A 21,658-nucleotide genomic window follows, 5' to 3' on the forward strand; every position below is an offset into this window, starting at 1 on the left:
CAACATATGATCAATCTGACTGTGGCATGGATGCCTGTAGCTGAATCAAGATAAAAGCATTTTGTGTCCTGTCTTTCAAATCTGAAAGGCCCATATGACCATGAATGCATGTAGTTGAGTAATGGGTGGTGGTTCCTTGATGTGCCACAGAAGTCCACATGCAGGAAATAAAACCCCTCACTTGTCTAGCCATTAGATAGGAAATACAAATAAAAAGATAAGAGGACATCATGCAACATTCTCTGCCCAATCATTCCATTTTGTTGAATTTATTGTGTAGCAAGCACTTTTTAGGCCAATCAAGCAAATCTGGGAGAATAAACCCTGAACACACAGAATCTAAAAACCAAGAGGTCAAAGGTAAAGATCCTTTGTGAAGAGTCAATTACTCCTGAGCGAAAAAAGTGTAGCTTGGCTTGTGTCAAATCCAAGACATGCCATTGAGACACCTAAATTTGGGTATTGCCATGAGAACATCCAACCTCCTCCATCAAAGCCTTCACAATATCTACCCTAGGATTAGAGTTACAGCATGATCTTCCTTGAGGCTTAGGGACCCTTTATAGGTGATTAAGATGTCAAAGTGAAGCAGTGCGGAAGCATATGACCAAGACAAAGAGTGAACAGAGAGAGAGAAAGAGACAGTGAAATGCAGAAAATCTGCAGTGAAGAATGCTGTATAAGGATGCAGATATATATACATGGGTGCAGAGAGAATGTTTGCGTATGTCTCCACCTCGAAGATCTCACTCTTTGTGAACCCTGAGGGCAGTCTCCATAGTCTGCATACTAAAAACTGAGAGCACAACTATACAAGAGTGTGGAAAGTGGGGCCTATAAATAGCCCAAGAAAAATGCATCAAATAATGCAGGTCGGCTGCATTAAATGCAGCCGATTGGACAAAATTTTCTGACCTGCACAATTTGACTGCAGCACAGCTGTCTGACCTGACACGTGTCACCTACCTTGCTTGTCGTCTATTGACATTAGTTGCCTACCATGTGGATTGTTTGCTGCATTTGCTGGAAACTGCATTTGCCAGTCCAGGGAATACCAATCTCTAACATCCCCTCTCAAATCCTGGACATAGTAGAAGGCTAAGGGATCTGGAGTGTTGTCGAAGTAAAGCTTGAGGAAGCACTTTCCATAGTTGTCAGATACGAAAGGTACGATATGGTACGGTATGATAAAATACGGTACTAAATGGTACCTTATGATTTTATAAGGTACGGTACGATATTAGTACGAAAAAAAATTAATATGATTTTTAAAATAACAAAAACCATAAATCATTAAATGATAGATCATAGAATACATGTTTTAAGTGGAAATAGCCATTTCATTACAGAATAAGATGAATACATGGAGTGACCATCGAAGTCGCATGGGCTGCGCAAAACATGCGATACAACTATAGTCTAGTATATCTGATATAAAAAAAAAGAGAGACCTATGTCATATGAATCTATGATGAGGCATCACTATCATCATCATCATCATCATCAGAACCATCTGAGAGCTCATCAAGAGAGTCTGAAGATGACTTCTTGGCATCCAATGATGAGACATACTCATACTCATCCTCACTGATAAGGTTACCATAATCATCAAATGATGGCTCCCTAGGTGGTGGCTATGTAGGCAAGGGGGGGATGCCATCATGAGGCATAGGATGTGAGCTACTAGAGTCCCGCCTTACATATGTTTGCAAGCTACTCGAACCACCCCTCCTCGATGATGGAGGGCGTCGAATGACCATGCCCTTGCTACCACCTACTCGAACTCCTCGCCCACGAGCATGCTGACTGTGAGTGTCACGAGTATTTGCTGCTATAAGCTGTCTATAGAGCTTTGCAAAAATCATCTCCTCCTTGTCCACCTCCTTATGTATACTCGAAAGAGTGTCACTCGTTAACTTGAATGTATCAACATTCACCTACACAATGCAGTGATGCACGTAAGATTGATCATTGTAAATGCTAAAGTCTAAATTGTAAAGTATAAGCTTCAAAGTTCAAAGTTTAAAAGTTAAAATAACAAATTTTAAAATTTAAATGTTATGGTTAAGTGTTTAAACTTTACCTACTTCGAACTACACATGCTCATCATAGCTCTCATCATGCGTAAGTTAGTGTGGCAATAGACTAGTTGCTCTAAGTGTCGTGTGCTAAGCCGATTGCGAATCTTTGTATGAATGAGAGAATAGACACTCCAGTTTCTCTCACATACACCCGAAGAGCAATCCTGGGCAAGGATCCTCATGGCTAAGGGCTGAAGGGTCTCCAGTGCATATCCAAAGTTTTTGCCACCAAAATAAAGGCTTCTGACTCTCTCCTCCAACAAGTGGGAGAAACAAAAGCCACATGCTCTCTCTGATCTGCGTAGCATCCTAGCTCCTCCAGCACTACATTGGTGTCATCCACAAGGACCACACTAGTCAAATAAGCAAGTTGGTGTGAACGGAACTCTCTATCATCCATGACCGCCGATGACTTGTAGGCCAGATGTACCAATGCGGCAAAACCATGGATGGGCTTATGCATCCACGCCCATCTCCTCTTTGCTATCTCTAAAACATGTGCACGTTGTGTCTTTGTGATCATTATACAAGTACGTGCCTCCATCAATGCTGCTCTAAAGAAGTGAACGAGAAGGCCTATGGTGGACCCCTCGCAATCACTCATACGTAACACCCTATAAAAGGGAGTCACGACAATGACAACAACACAGACTTTTTGCCAAAACTGCTCATTAAGGCATAAGCGTTGCATGGCTTTGGCCTCCTCTGTCTCATGCTCATCTCACTCATTCCATAGAGTGGACACCACTGTCTTGCGCAAGGCGGACCACACCTCATAAAGGTGCTCCAACAATAACCACATGTAAGCAAAGCGAGTTGAAGAAGGCTTCTTCAACTCCAATGTGCTATGCTCACGGTACATCGCAAGCACCTTTATCTTTACCATGAAGAATGTGACAATTGATGTAGCTTTGTGGACCATCCTCTTCACCCACTTGAGTTTCCCAATGTTCTCCATGAGCAAGTCCAAACAATGACTTGCACATGGAGTCCACACAATCGTAGGGAACTCGGACTCGAGCAAACGGCCCATGCGCCGACAATTCGATGCATTGTCGGTAACAACTTGCACCACATTTGAGGGGCCCACCTACAACCACAATTTACAAATTACAAGTATACTTATTACTTAATACTAACAATACTTGGAAATTGGAGGTTAGAGAGAGAAAGAGTCTAGAGAGAGTTGAAACTTGAGCCTTGCGGCTTAGGGGGAAAGAGAGAATTGAGTTAGATCATAGATCATAGATACTAGAGAGAAATTAATTATTAGAATAGGGAGATAGATGGTTATGCATATGCCATTATCCATAAATCAAATTTCAATTATGAATCATGGTATTATCATAATGAAAGAAAGTGAAACAAATTTAAAAGGCAAATTGCAATGTATATCTCAATGATAGCTTGTTGAATGTGGCGGTAAATGAATGCGCATGTCGTTTTTCTCCCCCTCTTGCCGGTATCTATGGCCCGCAAAAAGTAAGTGCCGAGTGGACATGAGGCGAGTATATTGAGGATGCCATGTTTCTTACGATCACTCCATCCGTCAGTGAGAATGGAGCAACTATATTTTATCCATGCGGCCCGAATAGGATCAAGGGCTCTATCAATCCTCTCCTTCTCTTCATCAATCTTTTTCGTCCTCATGTCATTGTATGTAACACCTGTCCATCCTTCATATGGATTCACATTGGCAATGGCTTTTACCATCTTTTTCCATTGCTCTTGCTTTAGGACATTGAATGCAAGATTGCACTCAATCACCGTGCGTGCAAATTTAATGTCCGCAAGTTGTTGTCTTTCTCTAAGAAAGGCAACCGATCCACATACATGACTGGGAGCTTGAGAGAGAGAGGATTGTCTCTCCGGCATCGCATGAGCCTCCACTCTTTGTCTTTTACTGGAGCCAGATGCGGATGTGGAGCCCCCACCACCAATGGTAGAGGCCTCTCCCGCATCGGTTGAAGATGCGCCCACATTGGATGCTTCCTCGTTAGTAGGCATAGGAGTTGGTGCTGATAAGCCACTTCCTCCTCCTCTTGTGGATCCCCCTCTCATCTTGGCGAGAATCTCCTTCACAATGTTTTGAGGGATCTCCTTGCATAGAGCAACTTGCACCCCCCCCCCCCCCCCCCCCCCCCCCCCGCGCGTCTTGGAAAGATGTTGGAGAAGCCGAGTTGCACCACTTGTATAGCGCTTCTTGCAATACTTGCATGTCCAATGGTGGGAGTTGGACTTCTTTGTGTTGCTCTCCACATGGATCGCATGCAAATTGAAGGCCTCTTGCTTCTTACGAGTCATGGTGCCGATGACGGATAAAGAGGCCTAAGAGAGAGAGAGAGAGAGAGAGAGAGAGAGAGAGAGAGAGAGAGGCTTGATTGTCGACTCTTGAAACTTAAAAGTTGAGTCTTGAAAGTTGAAAGGGAGGGAGAATCGAGAGGCTCGAGGGTTGGGGTAAAGTTGAAAGAGCAAGAGTGAGAGAGAGGGGATGGGAGATGAGAATGGCAAATGCTTTGATAGGGTGCAGGATAGAGGGGATGGAAGATGGATTTAAGAATGGCAAATGCTTCGATAGGGTGCGGGAAAGAGGGGATGGGGGGTGAGATTTAAGAATGCCAAATCACAAGTCCATTCAAGAATCAAGATCCAAGAGCAGAAGATGAGAATGGTAAGTGCTTGCTGAATTGGTCTGGAAGCATGGAGGAGAGGAGCACCTTTTGTAGATGAGAGAAGGGTCAAAGTTCAAACAGTTAAAGAGGGGTCAATGGTCAAAGAGAGGGCTGCCAGCTAGAAGGAATCCAAAGAGGGCTGGGAAGGGGAGTGCATGGCTGGAAAAGGGGGTGGGATGAGGTATCCAAGGCTTCCCACCCCCCAAAAAGTGCCATGCAGGCAGGCGGAGTAAAAGCGGGGGCGCAAGAAACGTGTGACGCAGGACACGCAAGCGACGTGGTCTAAATAGACCCAAAATATCGTATGAATTTATACAGATACGTGCCGTACGGTATCGTATGAATCTCTCCGTACAACATACGAAGGCAACTATGGCGCCTTCGTAAACAAGTTTGCAAGATTGTCCTCTGTCTTGCAGTAGACTAGGGCAAAAGACTCATCCAGAATCTTCTCCCGATGAAATGGTACTGGATCTCGATATGCTTTGTCTGAGCATGAAACACAAGGTTTCTGGCCAAGACAATGTAACTCTCATTGTCGCACTGAAGAACAATAGGACCTCTTTGCAGGCAGCCAGGCTCCTCCAAGAGCTTGTAAAGCCACATTGTGTTTGACATGTAGTAGAAGATGCCGCCCGATACTCCACCTCAATGGAAGATAAGGCAACTATGGATTACTTCTTACTGCTCCATAAAATAGCACCAGCACCCAAGGTAAAGCAATGATAGGTTGTGGACCTTTGATGATCCACATCGCGAACCCAATTTGAATCACTTCATCCTGTAAGTACCAAGTCGGTAGCACCTATACGTGTTGGATAATAGACCCCAAGATCAGGAGTTCCCTATAGGAACTACAAAATCCTCTTAGCAGCATGCCAATGCACCATTTAGGGTTCACCCATGAACTTGGCTAGCGCACCTACAGTATTACATAAGTCAACACGAGTATTGAGAAGCTAGATCAAGGAGCCAACCAACTGTTGTGAGGAAAGACAGGATTGAAGCTCAGCACAGAAAACCAGTAGACAGTGTGAGAGTAAAGCACGACACCCAATGCGATTGACTGAAAGAGTGTAAACTGAAAGTACAAGGTACAACCCTTAAAACCTTAGGGTTGTAGGGGGGTGTTCACACCGGAACATGGTAAGTGCCCATAAGTGTGTGTCATAAGCACATACAAAATAATACCATAAGTATGGGGCAAAAACCTCTTCAACCGAGAGTAAAAAGTACCCCAGTGTCCTACTGATCACCGACACTCCTATATGAGCGTAGGCGTAAGTGAGGCGTGAGTGAAATACCCAACAACTTCCCCTGGAGTGGAGTGATCAGGAGTACAAGGATCATCCGCTACCAAAGGAGATCAAATTTAAAGCATGGCGAAATGCTTCAAAATTTTCACGAGGAAGAACTTTGGTGAAGATGTCTGTCACATTACTAGTGATAGGACAATAGACAAGGCTGATATCACCTGCATGTAGCCTCTCTCTGACAAAGTGATAATGTATCTCAATGTGTTTCGTGCGTGCATGAAACACTGGGTTCCGTGCCACTGCAATGGCACTCTGACTGTCAGTGAATAAAGGAGTAGGCTCCGTAACAGATACAACCAGATCAGTAAGCAAGTGTCTAATCCATACGCATTCAATGGTGGTAATGAAAGCTGCCTTGTATTCAGCTTCACATGACGATGTGGCAACAGTGGACTGTTTCTTGCTAAGCCGCGATATGCAAGACGAGCCAAGAAAGAAACAATTGCCACCAGTGGAGTGACGTGAATCATAGTCACCATCCCAATCAGAATCACTGTAAGCATGTAACTGCAGTGGTCCCCCCTTGGCATAAAGCAATCCAAGAGATCTAGTACCCTGCAAGTAACGGAAGACACACTTAACAGCTTGCCAATGTGACATGCGTGGCTGATGCATATATCTGCTTAGGGCTGAAACTGCAAATTGTATGTCTGGCCTAGTGTTGCATAAGTAAATAAGACATCCAACTGCTGGAGCATATGTGTGTATATCAAACAAATCACTGTCATCATGTAATGACAGTTTAAGTCCAGGTTCCATTGGTGTACAAATTGGCTTGTAATCCTGTAAGCCAAACTTCTCAAGAAGTTTACCAATGTATCTTGACTGTGATAACCCAATACCTCTAGCATCATGTATGAACTGAATGCCCAAGTAATAATGCAAAGACCCCAAGTTTGACATGTCAAAAGTTTGCTGCAAATTTTGTTTAAATGCTGAAATCTGATTAGCATGTGTCCCTGTAAGTAAGAGATCATCAACATAAAGACAAATGATCAGCATGGATCCCCCCTCTTTACATACGTAAAGGGTAGACTCAGATGAGTTGTTTATGAACCCTTGGCTAAGCAAGAAAGCATCTATCTTTGCATACCAAGCTCTAGGAGCTTGTTTCAAACCATACAAAGCTTTTTTCAGCTTGCAGACTAAGTGTTCCAAGGCCTCAACTACAAAACCAATGGGCTACTATACATATACTTCCTCATGTAAAAATGTAGTTTTAATATCCAACTAATGCACAGTCCATCCATAATGAGCAGCTAAAGCAACCATAGACCCGATGGTCGTCATATGGGAAGTAGGAGCAAATGTCTCCTCATAGTCAATGCCTTTTTTCTGTGCATAGCCTTTAGCTACAAGCCTTGCCTTGTATTTGTCAATGGATCCATCTACATTTCGTTTCAGCTTGTAGACCCATTTTGTTCCAATGGCTTTCTTCCCAAATGGCAAAAACACCAAATCCCATGTTTGATTCTTAGTGATAGAATCCAATTCAGCTTTCATTGCTGCCATCCAATGCACACTCTGTTGTGCATCCTCAAAACATTCAGGCTCCTCTTCATCAAGGGTTTTGCTGCCATAACAAACTCCATGGTATGTGCAGTATCATGCATATGAGCTTGCCTTCTAGTACAACCAGCCATGGGTGCATCTAGATGACTATCTTTCATAGTCTGTAAATACCATCTAGGCATTTGCCTTGCCTCTTGACTATGCATAAGCTCTTGCTGAATTTCAGTTTCAGCACTTTGTTGAATATTCAGATCAGCCAATGGCTGATTTTCTGCATTTTCCAAAGAAGTAGTTGGCTGAACATTGAGTTCACTTACTGAAACTCCAGCTAAATCACCAAAGGTAATGGGCAGCAGCCCTTCAAATACATCACGGGCAGCCTGTTATGTGTCTAAACGAGCGAGGGACAATTCTGATTTTTCATCAAATAGTACATCCCTACTGACAAACACCTTTTTCGAAATAGGATCATAGAGTCTGTAGCCTTTGCTCTCACTACTATATCCCATAAAAATGCATTTAACAGCCTTGTTATCCAACTTTTTCTTGAGTATCTTTGCAAGGCACCCAAAGGTACGAAAGTATCCAACTGAAGGTTTCCGACTGTTCCAAGCCTCAAAAGGTGTAATTTTCTTCAAAGCTTTGGTGGGGCATCTGTTCAAAACATGGCAAGCACACATGACGGCTTCCATCCAGAAACTATGAGGCAAGCTCTTTGCCTTTAGCATACATCTGGCCATCTCCATGAGTGACCGATTCTTTCTTTCTGCAACCCCATTCTGCTGTGGAGTATAAGCAGTAGTGTACTGATGGATAATGCCCTTTTGCTTCAAAAGGGAATTCACCATAGAGGACATGTATTTCCCCCCTCGGTCCGAATGAAGAGTCTTAATTTTACAACCAGACTGGTTTTCAACAAGTACAATAAAAGCCAAGAATGCATCATACACTTCTGACTTTTTGACCAAAGAGTAGACCTAGCAAAATCAAGTAAAGTCATCAATAAAAGTCACAAAATAGTAATATCTCCAATGACTTTGTCTGCATAGGCCCACATACATTTGAATGCACTAACTGCAACCTGGCTATTGCACGAAATGGAACATCATGTCGAAACGAAAAACGATGCATTTTTCCCAAAATACATCCTTCGCATAAGTGCTCAAGAGATCTCTCTAGTAGAGGTAATCCATCTAGCATCTGCGTATGCTGTAAGAGCATCAAGCTGCCAAAGTTCACATGCCCCCATCCTAGCATGCCATAACTCTCTGTGTATCATAGCAGGAGTAAGAGTGGATGTCAAATACGCTGATTGATCAACCGAAAGAGCATCCAACTCGTATAACCCATGACATAAAGTGTCTGTCAAGACCAAAGTCATGTGTTTTTTGTCTCTCACCATACATCTGTCATCATCAAATGTGACTTGCAATCCACAACGTGCCAAAGAAGAGATAGAGAGCAAATTCTTCTTTATGCCTGGCATAAATAAAGCATTCTATAGGCGGAGAATAGAGCCATCAATGGCTATGAGCACAATCTCCCCAATACCTCTAACAGGGTGTGATGCATTGTTGGCACACTGTACAGACTTGCCAACTGGAGCTGCATGAACAGATGCAAATAAATCTCTACGAGATGTAATATGCTTAGAAACACCACTGTCAAAAAACCAAGTGCTTGCATCCTCAGTAGAGCTAAATGCTCGATTTGCCCAAGAGGTGTCATAACTGCATGTGTAAAAACAATAGTTCCTGTTTGCAACAAAGGACTCGGACTCAATAGCAGTGGAAGGAGCATCGGAAACAGACATTCCTAACTCAGAAACAGACATTCCTTACTTCTTTTTCTTCTCTTTGGCAATGCGCTTTTTGCACTCAGTGATGCAGCGGCCTGGCTTCTTGCAATAATGGCATTTGCTCTTTTTGGCTTGTGTGCCCCCTTGTTTTTTGTTTGCGTGTGATGTGCTAGAAGTCCCAGAACTTTGCAAAGCATTCTTCACTTGGCTGCCTTTGCCCTTCTGTCTAGCCATAAAAGCTTGCTTAGAGGCTATAGCATCCGCATCACTATTCCTCTGTGTTTGCTCCTCCTCTAGAAGAAAACTGACTAACTGAAGAAAAGTGATTGGCTGTGCGGCAATCCTCATGGTGAGGTTTAAGGCCGTATGAAAAGCCAAGTACGAAGGAGGTAATGAGTTCAAAGTGGTAGATATCATCTATGCATCCGAATAATACTCATCAACATTCATGAGTTGCTCTCGCAAGTCCTAAATTTTGTTCAAGTGATCCTGAATAGAATCACCTTCATCCATTTTCAATGTCTCTAGCTCTTTCTTTAAGAAAGAGATGCAAGTCTCGTTCTTGCCTGCAAACATCTGCTCCAAAGTTAGCCAAGCTTCTTGTGAAGAAGCTGCTGAACAAATGTGGGGGATGATTGACCGCTGAACTGCCAATGCAATCGTATGCCCATGCTCGCCAACCTTGTTCCCTCCTGTTCACCCTTAAAACACTGAAAATGCAACCTTGTGTTGCTTTGAAATCTCCTCTTCAGTCCTTCAATGCTCTGATACCATGTCAGAGTGAAGCAGTGTGGAAACATATGACCAAGACAAAGTGTGAACACACACACACACACACAGTGAAACAGAAAATCTGTTGTGAAGAATGCTGTATAAGGATGCAAATATATACACGGGTGCAAAGAGAATGTTTGCATATGTCTCCACCTCGAAGATCTCACTCTTTGTGAACCCTGAGGGTAGTCTCCATGGGCTGCAGCCTGAAAACTGAGAGCATAACTATACAAGAGTGTGGAAATTGGGGCCTATAAATAGCCAAAGAAAAATACACCAAATAATGCAGGTTGGTCGGCTGCATTAAATGCAACCGATTGGACAAAACTGTCTGACCTGCACAGTGTGACAGCTGTCCAACCTGACACGTGTCATTTGCCCTGCCTGTCACCTGCTGATATCAGCTGTCTGCCACGTGGACTGCCTGCTGCATCTGCAGGAAACTGCACCTGCCTGTCCAGGGAATGCCAATCTCTAACATAAGAGATAGCTTCACATGGCTCAAACAGTTGAGAAGCATGGGTCAGAATTGCACATGGCTCAATGGCTTCATCCAAGCATTACTTAGATGTGAAGTCCACTAATTCAGCAGTACAACTTGAGTATGACTTGAGTATGTCCTTCGGTAAATTTCAGTTGCTGCTGGGATGATCTAGTAGAACATGCTTGCCTGCAAGTTGTACAAACATTGCCCCTATCTGGATATAAACATGATGATCATATGACTTAAAACAATCCAAACATTGCCCCTATCTGGATATAAACATGATGATCATATGACTTAAACAATCCAAACATAATATTCTTCGTCTTATGGAATGGGTGGAGACTTCAATTGTCGTTGTGTGCTCGAGGATCACGTCATGTTCACTATCCCTTCCACAATGAGCTTAGTGTGTTAGAGTTTGTGGTCTTTCACCATCTTCTTGAAGAACTCATCAATTGTGTGGCCAAGCTTCTTGCAATAACTTTGCACTTCTTCAGCTTACCTTGAGCTTTAGCCAGGAAAACTCTCGGTTGAAAATCATCCTCATCCATCGATCTTCTTCTATGAGGACAGCTACCATTTCTTCCAATCTTATTTCCTGCCAACCATTAATGTTATATCTGTCTCTTCAAATTTCTTTTTGAGGGCAAGACCATTGAGGACATCTTTCTTATCATTATCATTGAGAGCACTACTTGGGAGCACCCTACTGAAACAGCAAACAAAGCTGTTCAAGATGCCATTTCAAAGTTTCTCAGCCTTGATATTGCATGTGTGCAGCTGCATATTAAAATAATTTTGAGTTATTTAAATTGCTTCCAAATGTTTGGCAGCTTTGTACTTTTGGCTGAGTCATATGATGCATTAAATTGTCAGCAAGAGTGAGACCTATATTGCTAGCTCCGGATCATTCTTATCACTCCATGCAGTGTGTAGAGATCGATATCATATTTATTATTCTGACACTATTGTTGACCAACTCCTTTCCCCATCAACACAAGGTGAACTTTTTGTTTTCCATAGTTCAAAGCCTACACTTGAGAAATGTTCAATTTGAATACCATATTTTGTCACCCCAATGTTATCTATAGCTTCATGGTGGGCAGTATAAGCTCAGCTCTGCATGAGTTGTAGGAATCGCCCATGGTGTAGAGTGTGCTGGATTAACTTGGTGGATGATGGCAACAGGCACTGAGCACCAAAGAGAGTAGGAGGTGTTTTGACAGCAATATTGTTTATTTACTTTGAGGCTGCAATGCTGCAGAGATGGCTACAATCAAGCTGATTTATGGGCCAAACTTTCTGCAACTAAGCGGCAAATGACTGAGTAGCAGATGGTGCTGCCAGCAGACTGATATACCCTACCTTGGACACTGCTGTAAACCAGTAGACAGCTCCCTATATGCAGCTGGAGACATGGAGACCTACCAGATCCCCAAGCATCCATTGCAAGCTTTTGATGCTAACCCATTTCCTCACCATCACTGTCTCCTGCTCGAGAACCCCTCATCAGAGCCACATGGTCCTTAACCATACCAGAGTTGACCTTTTGGTCCAAAGATCCATATCTGTACAACCTGCACTGAAAAAGACAGCTCAAAACCAACCAATGTAACTCTGCTCCTGCTTGAGACAGCAGCACTTGTCCACATGGCAGAAGTCCTTCAGAGGAGGTTGACAGCACCTGCACCGTATCTGCAGCTCCACGTGCTAACAGGAATTGCCATCTCTCTCTCTCTCTGATCAAATATCTTCAATAGAGCTGTATGTGAGGGGTTTCCAGCAAGTCAGTGTGACCACACAATAGTGCCGATTTTTAAGAGCGGAGATCCATTGGTCACTAACAACTACCGCACTATTATGATTGGCCATATGCTAGCAAAGATATATGCCTCTATTGTGGAGCATGAGTTGAGTTGCTGGGCTGAAACAAAGGGGATACAGTTTGCAAGACAAGTTGGCTTCCGCCAAGGATACAATACATTAGACCATATATTCACATTGAGGGCCTTGATTGAGGAGGGACGATCATAAAGGCAAAAAATGAATTGTTATTTCGTGGATTTCTGCAAAGCATTTGATATGGTATCACATGCAAGACTCATGCAGAGGTTGCAAATCATTGGGGTCCTAGAGGATATACAGTGGTGTATTTATACATTGTATGAGACAGTGACAAGTAGAGTACGAGTGCTTGGAGACATAATAGACTTAGTGTCTAGCACAGTTGGTGTAAAACAAGGCTGTCCACTCTCTGCTTTGCTGTTTGGATTGTACATTGACGAGATTTCAGATTACATACAAGGATGGGGTGGTATGGGAGCCAGCTTGGCTGGGGTATTGATACCAATTTTGTTTTATGTAGACGATATTGTCCTCATCTCCAATTCACGTGAGGGGCTACAATGACATTTGGATGCATTGCATGTGTTTGTGAAGAGAAAGGCCTTGAGGTTAATCTTGGAAAGACTAAAATTATGGTCTTTAACATCTCAATAGCTTGGGTGACACGCTCAAAGCATCACTTTATGTACGACGGTCAATTTATGGAAATGGTTAGACAATATGTATACCTTGGGGTCACTTTCAAAGGGCCACAACTTTCATGGAAGGGGACTTTGGAGGCTAGGCTTGCACGGGCATATGTAGCTTTGGGCACTCTAGAGCGACAACGTGCACAATATAGTTCTAGGAGCCCCATACCAAATTGTGGCTCTTTGATACTTTAGTTATGCCACACTACTCTATGGAGCAACCATTTGGGGCCTAAGCCTTTATCATACTAGACGAGTGCCTCTCATGGATTGTAACAGATCTGAAGCACAACATTACGATGGATGGGAACATATGGAGAGACTGTTGATCATGATGATAGCACATATGATGAGGGCGAAAGACTCACGAGAGATCATCCGAGCAGAATTGGGTGTAGCACCCATGGTAGTGGAGGCACTATTCCAAGCAATCATCGATAGCCTAGGCTAACTTTGGAGTCTTCAAGACAGCTTGCAACAAAGGGAGATAGACAGTGTTGGTATGCACACATGAGCATATGCATTATTGAACTTGCATGGCATGAATATAGATAGATTACTACTGTTCGATTACAGTTTTGATTGTCCCACTTTGAGTCTTAGCTGTTCAGAGTTGAATAGAGTGATCAGAGTAGACATCACTAAAGTGGAGACAGAGAGGACTTGGTTTAAGTCCCCCTTTCTCATTAGAAACGAAGATGGCACAACACCAGTGTCACTTCTTGCAACTTTTCCATGATGGTTTCATAGCGAGGCCGAGATATATGGATGCTCAACTCTCTTTGCTATTGGATAGATCCGTATCTCATCGCATCAGTTGATGATTGAGACAAGTTGATGAAGCCATGTTGCAGCAAATGAGAGGATGTGCGAACTTTGTGGATGGGAGGTAGAGACAGAGGAATACTACATTTGTAGATACATGATGCAATGCATACTATGATATCTGAGACTGCTACCATTGCCTCTTTAAGGAGAGCTTTGGACCATTGAGACAAGTGATAGACTATGAGGACCAGAGATGTCTCGGCCTTTTCTTATTGGAGCTCCAACGGCGCAGAGCAACATTGTTACAGGATTAAAGGCAACCCCAATCACATCCATCCCTCTAGAGAGTTGTTATAGACTTTTTTAGTATAGGTGACCCCCTGACCACTACCACCTTAGACACTACATCTCCTACTGAGAGGCGCCATTGAGGGACATCATCAGGTGGCATCACAATAGACAGAGCTACAATGTTATCTAGAGCACGATGTTCTAGAGTACCTGCTCGCCAACGTAGGCATGCTCATATGTGACACATTCGCGTCACGATTGCTCGTTATGGACGAAGATTACCACATTGAGTTAGTCGGGGGTAGCTTGCAAAGTCTTGGTGGATTCCATGCGCTGAGAGGGAGATATTCTATACTCTTTTCAGTTTCTTAGTTTTCCATATTCTTCATTTTCCACTTCAATTTATCATGTAGATCTAGACATAATTCTATTTTCTTCTCTGAAGAGAGATGATGATGCCAATTGTATTAGTTATGGTCTCATAGGCCATTCTGGCCTTCTAGAGATGTTAATAGATCTTTCTTTTTTTATTTCTTTCTTCTCTCTTGTGTCCACACACAAAGAACACCTACATGGGATTGGATGCAGACCAGCCGGAACATTCATGGTGACACCATGTGTGGTCTATGAAGATGGACATTGTGCCACACTTGGTGTGTGAATGGATTGTAGAGAAAAGCCAATTCTTTTCTAATCCTCTCAAAAGAAAACTGTTCTTATAGTCAAATTTACCTTAGCAACTTAGCTCTCTAAATGTACATGTTCAAGTATTTGTTTGTATTTGGACAAGATGTTTCAAACATCACGGTCCACTGTTTGGGCAAAGCACTACTGGAAATTAAATAATTATGTGAACTTCACTGTTTGATGTGGATGCTGACAATCATGGTCAGCGACTAAGTTCAATTGTAATGTATTTTTTGGGATTTTTTCAGGACCCACAGACAGGGCTTTTACACTTTGAGAAAACTGCTGATAAATGGGCAAAGAATGGTTTTGGTGGGGAGTGGCATGAAAAGTGGTGGGAGCACTACGATGCATCTGGATATGCAGAGAAGTGGGCAGATAAATGGAGCAAGATTGATCCAACCACTGCGCTAGAACCTGGACATGCTCATGTTTGGCACGAAAGGTAAGATATCCAAGTTAGACTGTATTTCTTAAAAGTTAAGACCTGCATGAAGACCATTAGAATCCACACTAGTTGTACAGAGAAGCAGTAGTGCAAGTTTAGATTTTGCTCTCTTATGAACATAAATTTTCCTATGGCATTCCTTCCCATCTTTCCCTCGCCCTTTTTCCTTCCTGTTTCTGGAAGTTCATTATTCTTCTCAATCTCGTCCTCTGAGTCACTAGACCTTGCATGACAAATGTGTCCTCTTGGCTTCCATATTAAGAATCCAAACTACAATTGTGTTCTTACGTTCTGTTCATCTTTCAGTTAACGTTTATCCTTTGCTCTTTTACCACCATGTATTGTCCGAAACCCGTATAATCGACAACTTTCTTGTTTCTTTCTTGTTGCAGATGGGGTGAGAAATTTGATGGGCAAGGTGGAGCAATGAAATATACTGACAAATGGGCAGAGAGAGCAGAATATGGTGGATCCTGGTCAAAATGGGGTGACAAATGGGATGAACACTTCGATAAGTTTGGACACGGGGTAAAGCAAGGGGAGACCTGGTGGGAAGGCGCTTACAGAGAAAGATGGAATCGCACTTGGGGAGAGCAACACAATGGGACAGGATGGGTGCACAAGTATGGGAAAAGCAGTTCCGGAGAGCATTGGGATACCCATGAGAGACAGGAAACGTGGTATGAGAGGCACCCTCACTTTGGATTTCAGCATTGCATGGAGCACTCTCAGGAACTGCAACGCATTGGAAGAAGAAAACAGTCGAAGCAGTCAGGAAACATGGAATCCTCATAAAGCATTATTGGATGTGGATCTATTGTTGGCTGTATATTTTCTCAGAAGCTTAGGCACCAATTATGTATTTGATCAGAAGCATAGACACCAAGTATACACAGGGAAGTGGCAAATCAAGCTGATGGCTTCTTTTATACAGAACGTCATGGCCAAAACATTTGGGGCAGTCCTTTTTAGTTCTCGGGATCACATATAATATATTTTCTACATGTTTACCAAAGTCACTGGGACAGGAATCTGCACGTCTCCGGTGAGTTTGAAGACTATTATGGCATATAATGATGCTATCGAGTAACAGTTACCCTGATTTCTTGGAGACTGAAGTATATGCACTGTAGAGGATGCCTCAACCTTTCGGAGGTTCATGAGGAGCATGTTCAGTTATAATGCTGCTGAAAAGAAATGTTGTGAAGCCCTCCCGGTCCCAAATAAAAAAGGGGTTTCCTCCCTCTAAAAACCACCGTGTCTTCAGTGGACTCCCATGGCCTGAAGTCTTGATATTCGGCTAATGCTTCATGGACCATAGAGGTTTGGTTTTGGAGCAATGGTTTATAGGCGATGCAAAACTCAAGAAGATTGCATCTATATCTATAATATTATATAATATCAGTTGTAAGGAAATCCATGATGTCATGCTTCCAAACCTCCAAACAATTAGCTTTTGAAAATCAATGTCTCTCTCTCTCTCTCACACATATTATGCCGGGTGGGGGCTACTATTTTGGTTCTTATCAAGTAGGGGCCACCTTTTCGGTTCTTGTCTAAGTTGTTTCTCTATCTGTCTCTCTACCCTAGTCTAAACTTTTGTTATAATTTGAGACAAGGGTTACCTTTATTTCTGGTTCTTATTTCTCACAATGTAATTGTGAATGGTGATGGGCATGAGCTCAATCACAAAACATGATTGCACCACACAGCGTGTGTACACACACACACACACACTCTCTCTCTCTCCTCTCGCTTGTTGTGTGCTTTGAACTTCTGCTTCATATCTAGTTGTGAAAGCAATGTTGGTTGTTGAATGCTGATGTAATAAAACAACCGTTTGGGTGAGGAGGAAGTCAAAAAACATGTTCTAATTGCTGGAAAACTTGAGCAGACCTATGAATGTCATAGTCTACTCGGAAAATAAAACCCATTGGTATGGTGAATGCAATTGTACACAGTTGAACAAACACGTCTGTTGACCCAAAGAATGTAACCACTCCAATTATGACTAATGCATACATGGGGAACACCTTTGAGGATGAGATTTTGCATCTGACAAATGGAAGTAGTATTTCAAACTCCACCCAAATTTGTATGGTATAATACCTATGGTTGGAAAGCTTAAGAACGGATAGTCTCCCTTGGATCAAAATAGACTTGGAAAGACATTCCATACAATTAATGAAGCCATGTATATAGAAATGCAGATTGTGATTTGCACATAGCTGCAAATCATGAGACAAGAAATGTGCAAGAATATTTAAGTGAATTCTTCAGAAGAGATGAAGACAACGTAAGAAGAAATAAATGAAACTATGAAAAAGGGAATACAAATGCAAACATCACAAGAATGGGACACGATGAGGGTTGAAATGTAGAATACCATAGATACATATAGGGAAGAAATATTGCAATTAAATGAAGAGCTAAATATACGTAATAATCAAGAAGTGAAAATACAAGGGGTCTGAGTTAAAAATAGAGATGGAGGATTTGAAAAATAGCATGCATACATAGGCAAATGATGAAAATGTGATAAATGCAATGAAGGAAAATGCTCAATGGATAGATGTGATCAAGAAGCTCAAAGGAGTGCTTAAAAATAATGTGGAAATGCCAAATGATACACTTGAGGAGGTGAAAAGGAAGTGACGTGCACTCCTAGTACGGGTTGTGGGATAGGTTGAAAAAGGCACCCCACATGAGGATACAAAGACACTAAGCAATAAAATGGGGGCAAGAGGTTCCCATTATGGATGCCAAGCATATTAGTATAGATGGGGATAGTAGAGGAAAGATTCTAGTTTTGAAAATTGTAAATATAGAAAAGAAAACATTCCCAACATAGAAGAGAGTACTCGAAGGAGAAAAAATATTATTGGGTAAGGATCTTACTCTTGCCCAAGTAGCACATAGGAGAGAGCACATGCCGCACATCCTTGAAGTGAGGAAAGAGAAAAAGCATGTTGTATATTGTGATGGATGAGTGATTATTGCATAGCACCAATTTACAAGACTATGCATATCTAATGAGACTTTACATATGACCGTTTGAAATCGTAATGGAGCTTTGAGGCTTGATGCAATGTACTTTCAAGATACATTCATGAACTTAGATATTGCTATCTATAAATAGACACCAATGTAGGGGTGGCAACTTACATGATGTAGGCAAATATATGTGAGAAATTACACTCGATCGAGGAGGCATGGAGGGATGGGAGGATCCCGTGGTGTAGTTGTTCTATTTAGAGAAGGGCTCTAATATTGTGGTCCATGTGGTGCATAGAGATGTGGAAGCAAGATACATGTGGATTAGAGTGCCTATAGATAGATGTGAGGATATCTACATTGCAATATGCTATTTTTCCCCAACATACTCTAGATTTGCCACTAGAGAGAGGTCTCCATATGCATCACTTTATGAGGGCATCATGAGAATCATGAGCATCTAAGATGTCTTGCTAGCAGGAGATTGCAATATGCCCACAAAAAAAAATAGTCAATTTCCTTTCTATGAGACGAGTAACAATATATTCCAAGAGCTTGCATTGGATGAGATAAGATTACATAGATTAACCCAAAATAGAAAGCTAATTGAATATGGAACACACCTACTAGCATTGGGGAGTGCACATAATCTAGCCATACTTAATGGACTAGATCACTTAGATCAACCGAAGATAGAGAGCTAACAGGAAATGGAACACATTTCTAGCACTGGGGAGTGCACATAATCTAGGCATTCTTAATGGACTATTACAATGTCCAAGATCAAATGGTTTCACATTCTAGAACAATAAGAAGGAAGTGAGCATTATAGAATTCTTGATCACTTCACCAAGCTTTTGAGATATCAAGTGAATAATTGGCTTATTAGCAAACCATACTATTTTGACCTTCATAATGGCATGCAATTGTGTACATGAGGCACAATTATATGTACCTAGGTTTCCATGTTATGATATTGTGAAGCAACCTCACGTATATGTAATAGTACAGTCCAAAACTCATTGATGGAACTAGATTTAGAGATTTCATTGGATGAGTTCACGAGGTATTTGACTAAAAGATTACACACTTCAGCAACCCATGATTTCCCGCACATTATGCCACCATGATGCTCAATCCCACAAAATGGTTAGTATGATCATGATTTTAGAGAGACATGTGCTGTTGTGTAGGTCTTTAGTAGGAAATTGCACTTGATGTATGCACATACATGCATGCTTGGACACTCTTCAAATGCCTAGGTAAATAAAGAGATGGGCATACTTGGCTAGATTGGAGGCAAAGATATACTCTATGTTCTTGGCACAAGAGATAAAAAGAGCATAGAGGAAACTTCATGAGAGTTAGCCCCATTGATATAGATTGCTAGTCCTAATGATTGGTATGGATATCCTTGCATACTTTATGATGTTCTAGATCAGGACCCTATCCTCCCCTCTCTGTCTTTGGGATGACATATTGTAGTCTTTTCATAGAAAAAAGAGTAAAACATGTCGTATAGAACTCGTGATTATGATCACTTAGTAATAGAGCATTTCTCACATGCCTATGATATTTTGGCACCAAGGTTGGATCAAAATTATGGTATTCAACGGCTCAATTGCTTGGGTGATAAGATCCTATTATTAGTTTACTTTTGATGGAGAACTAGTAGAGTCTTTTAGACAGTATGTACACCTCGGAATCATTTTCAAAGATCCATCATTTTCTTGAATAGAGACACTGAAGGCTTGACTAGCATGAGCCTATGCAAGATTAGGTGTGCTAGAGAGACAATGTCCATGCATATAGTTCCATAAGCCATGCACCAAATTGTGGCTCTTTGATACACTAGTTACATGTTCACTCCTCTAAGGGGCAGCAATTTAGGGCGCAAGTCTCTATCATGTGAGGATACAACCACTTACAAATTATGGTAGACCAACGAGGGAGTTTTATGATGAATGGGAGCATATGGAGCGATCATTAGTTATGTAGCAAGACCATTAGGGGCAGCTCATGGAGATTTTTGTGGTTGCCTTATTCTTTTTTGAGTCTCTTGGTTATGTATTATGTTGCCTTTGTTAGTATACATATGTGAATGATATGGAAGCTTATTAAATATAAGTACAAGCTAATGAATCCATTTGGAAACACATGCTACAACTTTGTTTATTTAGAATCTATTCCTTCAAATGCGTCTCTATTTCACACTTACAGGCATATATGAGATTTCCATGTATATATTTGAACTTGCATGTAAGATACATGACCTCATCCTTCCACATTAGAGACGGGGGCTAAATCCTTTGATAGGATGCAACTTGATCAATTGATGTGTGTGTGTGTGTGTGTGTGTGTGTGTGTGTGTGTGTGTGTGTGTGTGTGCACGCGCACATGTGTGTGTGTGTGCATGTGAGAGAGAGAGAGTGTGTGTGTGTATTAATGTCTCTAAAAGGCCAATGTGGCCTATGAGACCACCAATACATATAATGAAGTGTATCTCTCATTAAAAAAAAGGTAAAATACATTGTATGAGGCTAGTTGTTAGATGATATTCTATGTAAGAATATGTCTGTGGTATAAACGTAAATGGAACAATGAAAACAAGAAAGGACAATGGTAGAAATGCTCTTGTCCTTAGTCTCCTATGGCATTCAATGATAGCCCCAATTTGCCTATGATAAGGATGTCTAGGTTTCCTCCCAAATGGATGTGGGCATCTTGCTTCATTGCGTAGCAGTGCTTTATCCAAGAAGATACCCCCTAAAGATGAAGCTCCTCTACGATGTAGCTCCTCTCACTATCTCTTAGTAGTGGTGGGTGTGTTTGACTATATAGTAGTGAAAAAGTTAGTAACAACCCTCTCTCTAAGTAGACTTGGCTATGGGAGCCCATATATCCACAAAAGAAGTTAGTATATGAAAGGTAGAGCCTGAGTGGAAGCACACAAGCAAAAGCAAGAACTATGGTGGATGGAGCAAGAGAGGAAGAGAGAGAGACATTGTATGTGAGAACTCCAACACTCACAATGTATGACCAGCCTTCCCTTATTCAAATGTCATTGAAAGAATAAAGAATGAAGTGATACCTACAATGTACAAGTGTGCATGCATTTTCAATGTAATAAATGCATGGGAAGTTAGGCACAAGCACCTTTACCCCCAAAAACCTCCCACTTAAGGGTGAATGTATCCCTAGTGAGGAGAGAATAAGAAAAAAAAGTGATAGAGTACTAATGTACGTAAAGTACAACAAGATGAGGAATAGATGACATCTTAGCCTATACCCATCAT

General features: G+C 41.8%; 1 protein-coding gene and 1 pseudogene across 1 annotated transcript in view; one reads left to right on the plus strand and one right to left on the minus strand.

Moving 5' to 3' along the window:
- LOC148041853 (protein LIKE EARLY STARVATION, chloroplastic) overlaps positions 1–16,998 on the plus strand; it is a 28,854-nt gene extending 11,856 nt beyond the window's left edge. The window contains exons 3-4 of the mRNA XM_087683322.1: positions 15,169–15,365; positions 15,761–16,998. Of these exons, the coding sequence (XP_087539448.1) occupies positions 15,169–15,365; positions 15,761–16,163 (600 nt within the window). The 3' untranslated portion in view covers positions 16,164–16,998. The remainder of the gene's footprint in view (positions 1–15,168; positions 15,366–15,760) is intronic.
- LOC148041854 (uncharacterized) lies at positions 3,426–12,058 on the minus strand (annotated as a pseudogene).
- Positions 16,999–21,658: the final 4,660 nt, after the last annotated feature.

Source organism: Lygodium microphyllum, chromosome 1 (genome assembly GCF_053477565.2).
Source record: "Lygodium microphyllum isolate KBCC chromosome 1, Lygodium_microphyllum_v1.1.10, whole genome shotgun sequence".
Lineage (NCBI taxonomy): Eukaryota > Viridiplantae > Streptophyta > Polypodiopsida > Schizaeales > Lygodiaceae > Lygodium > Lygodium microphyllum.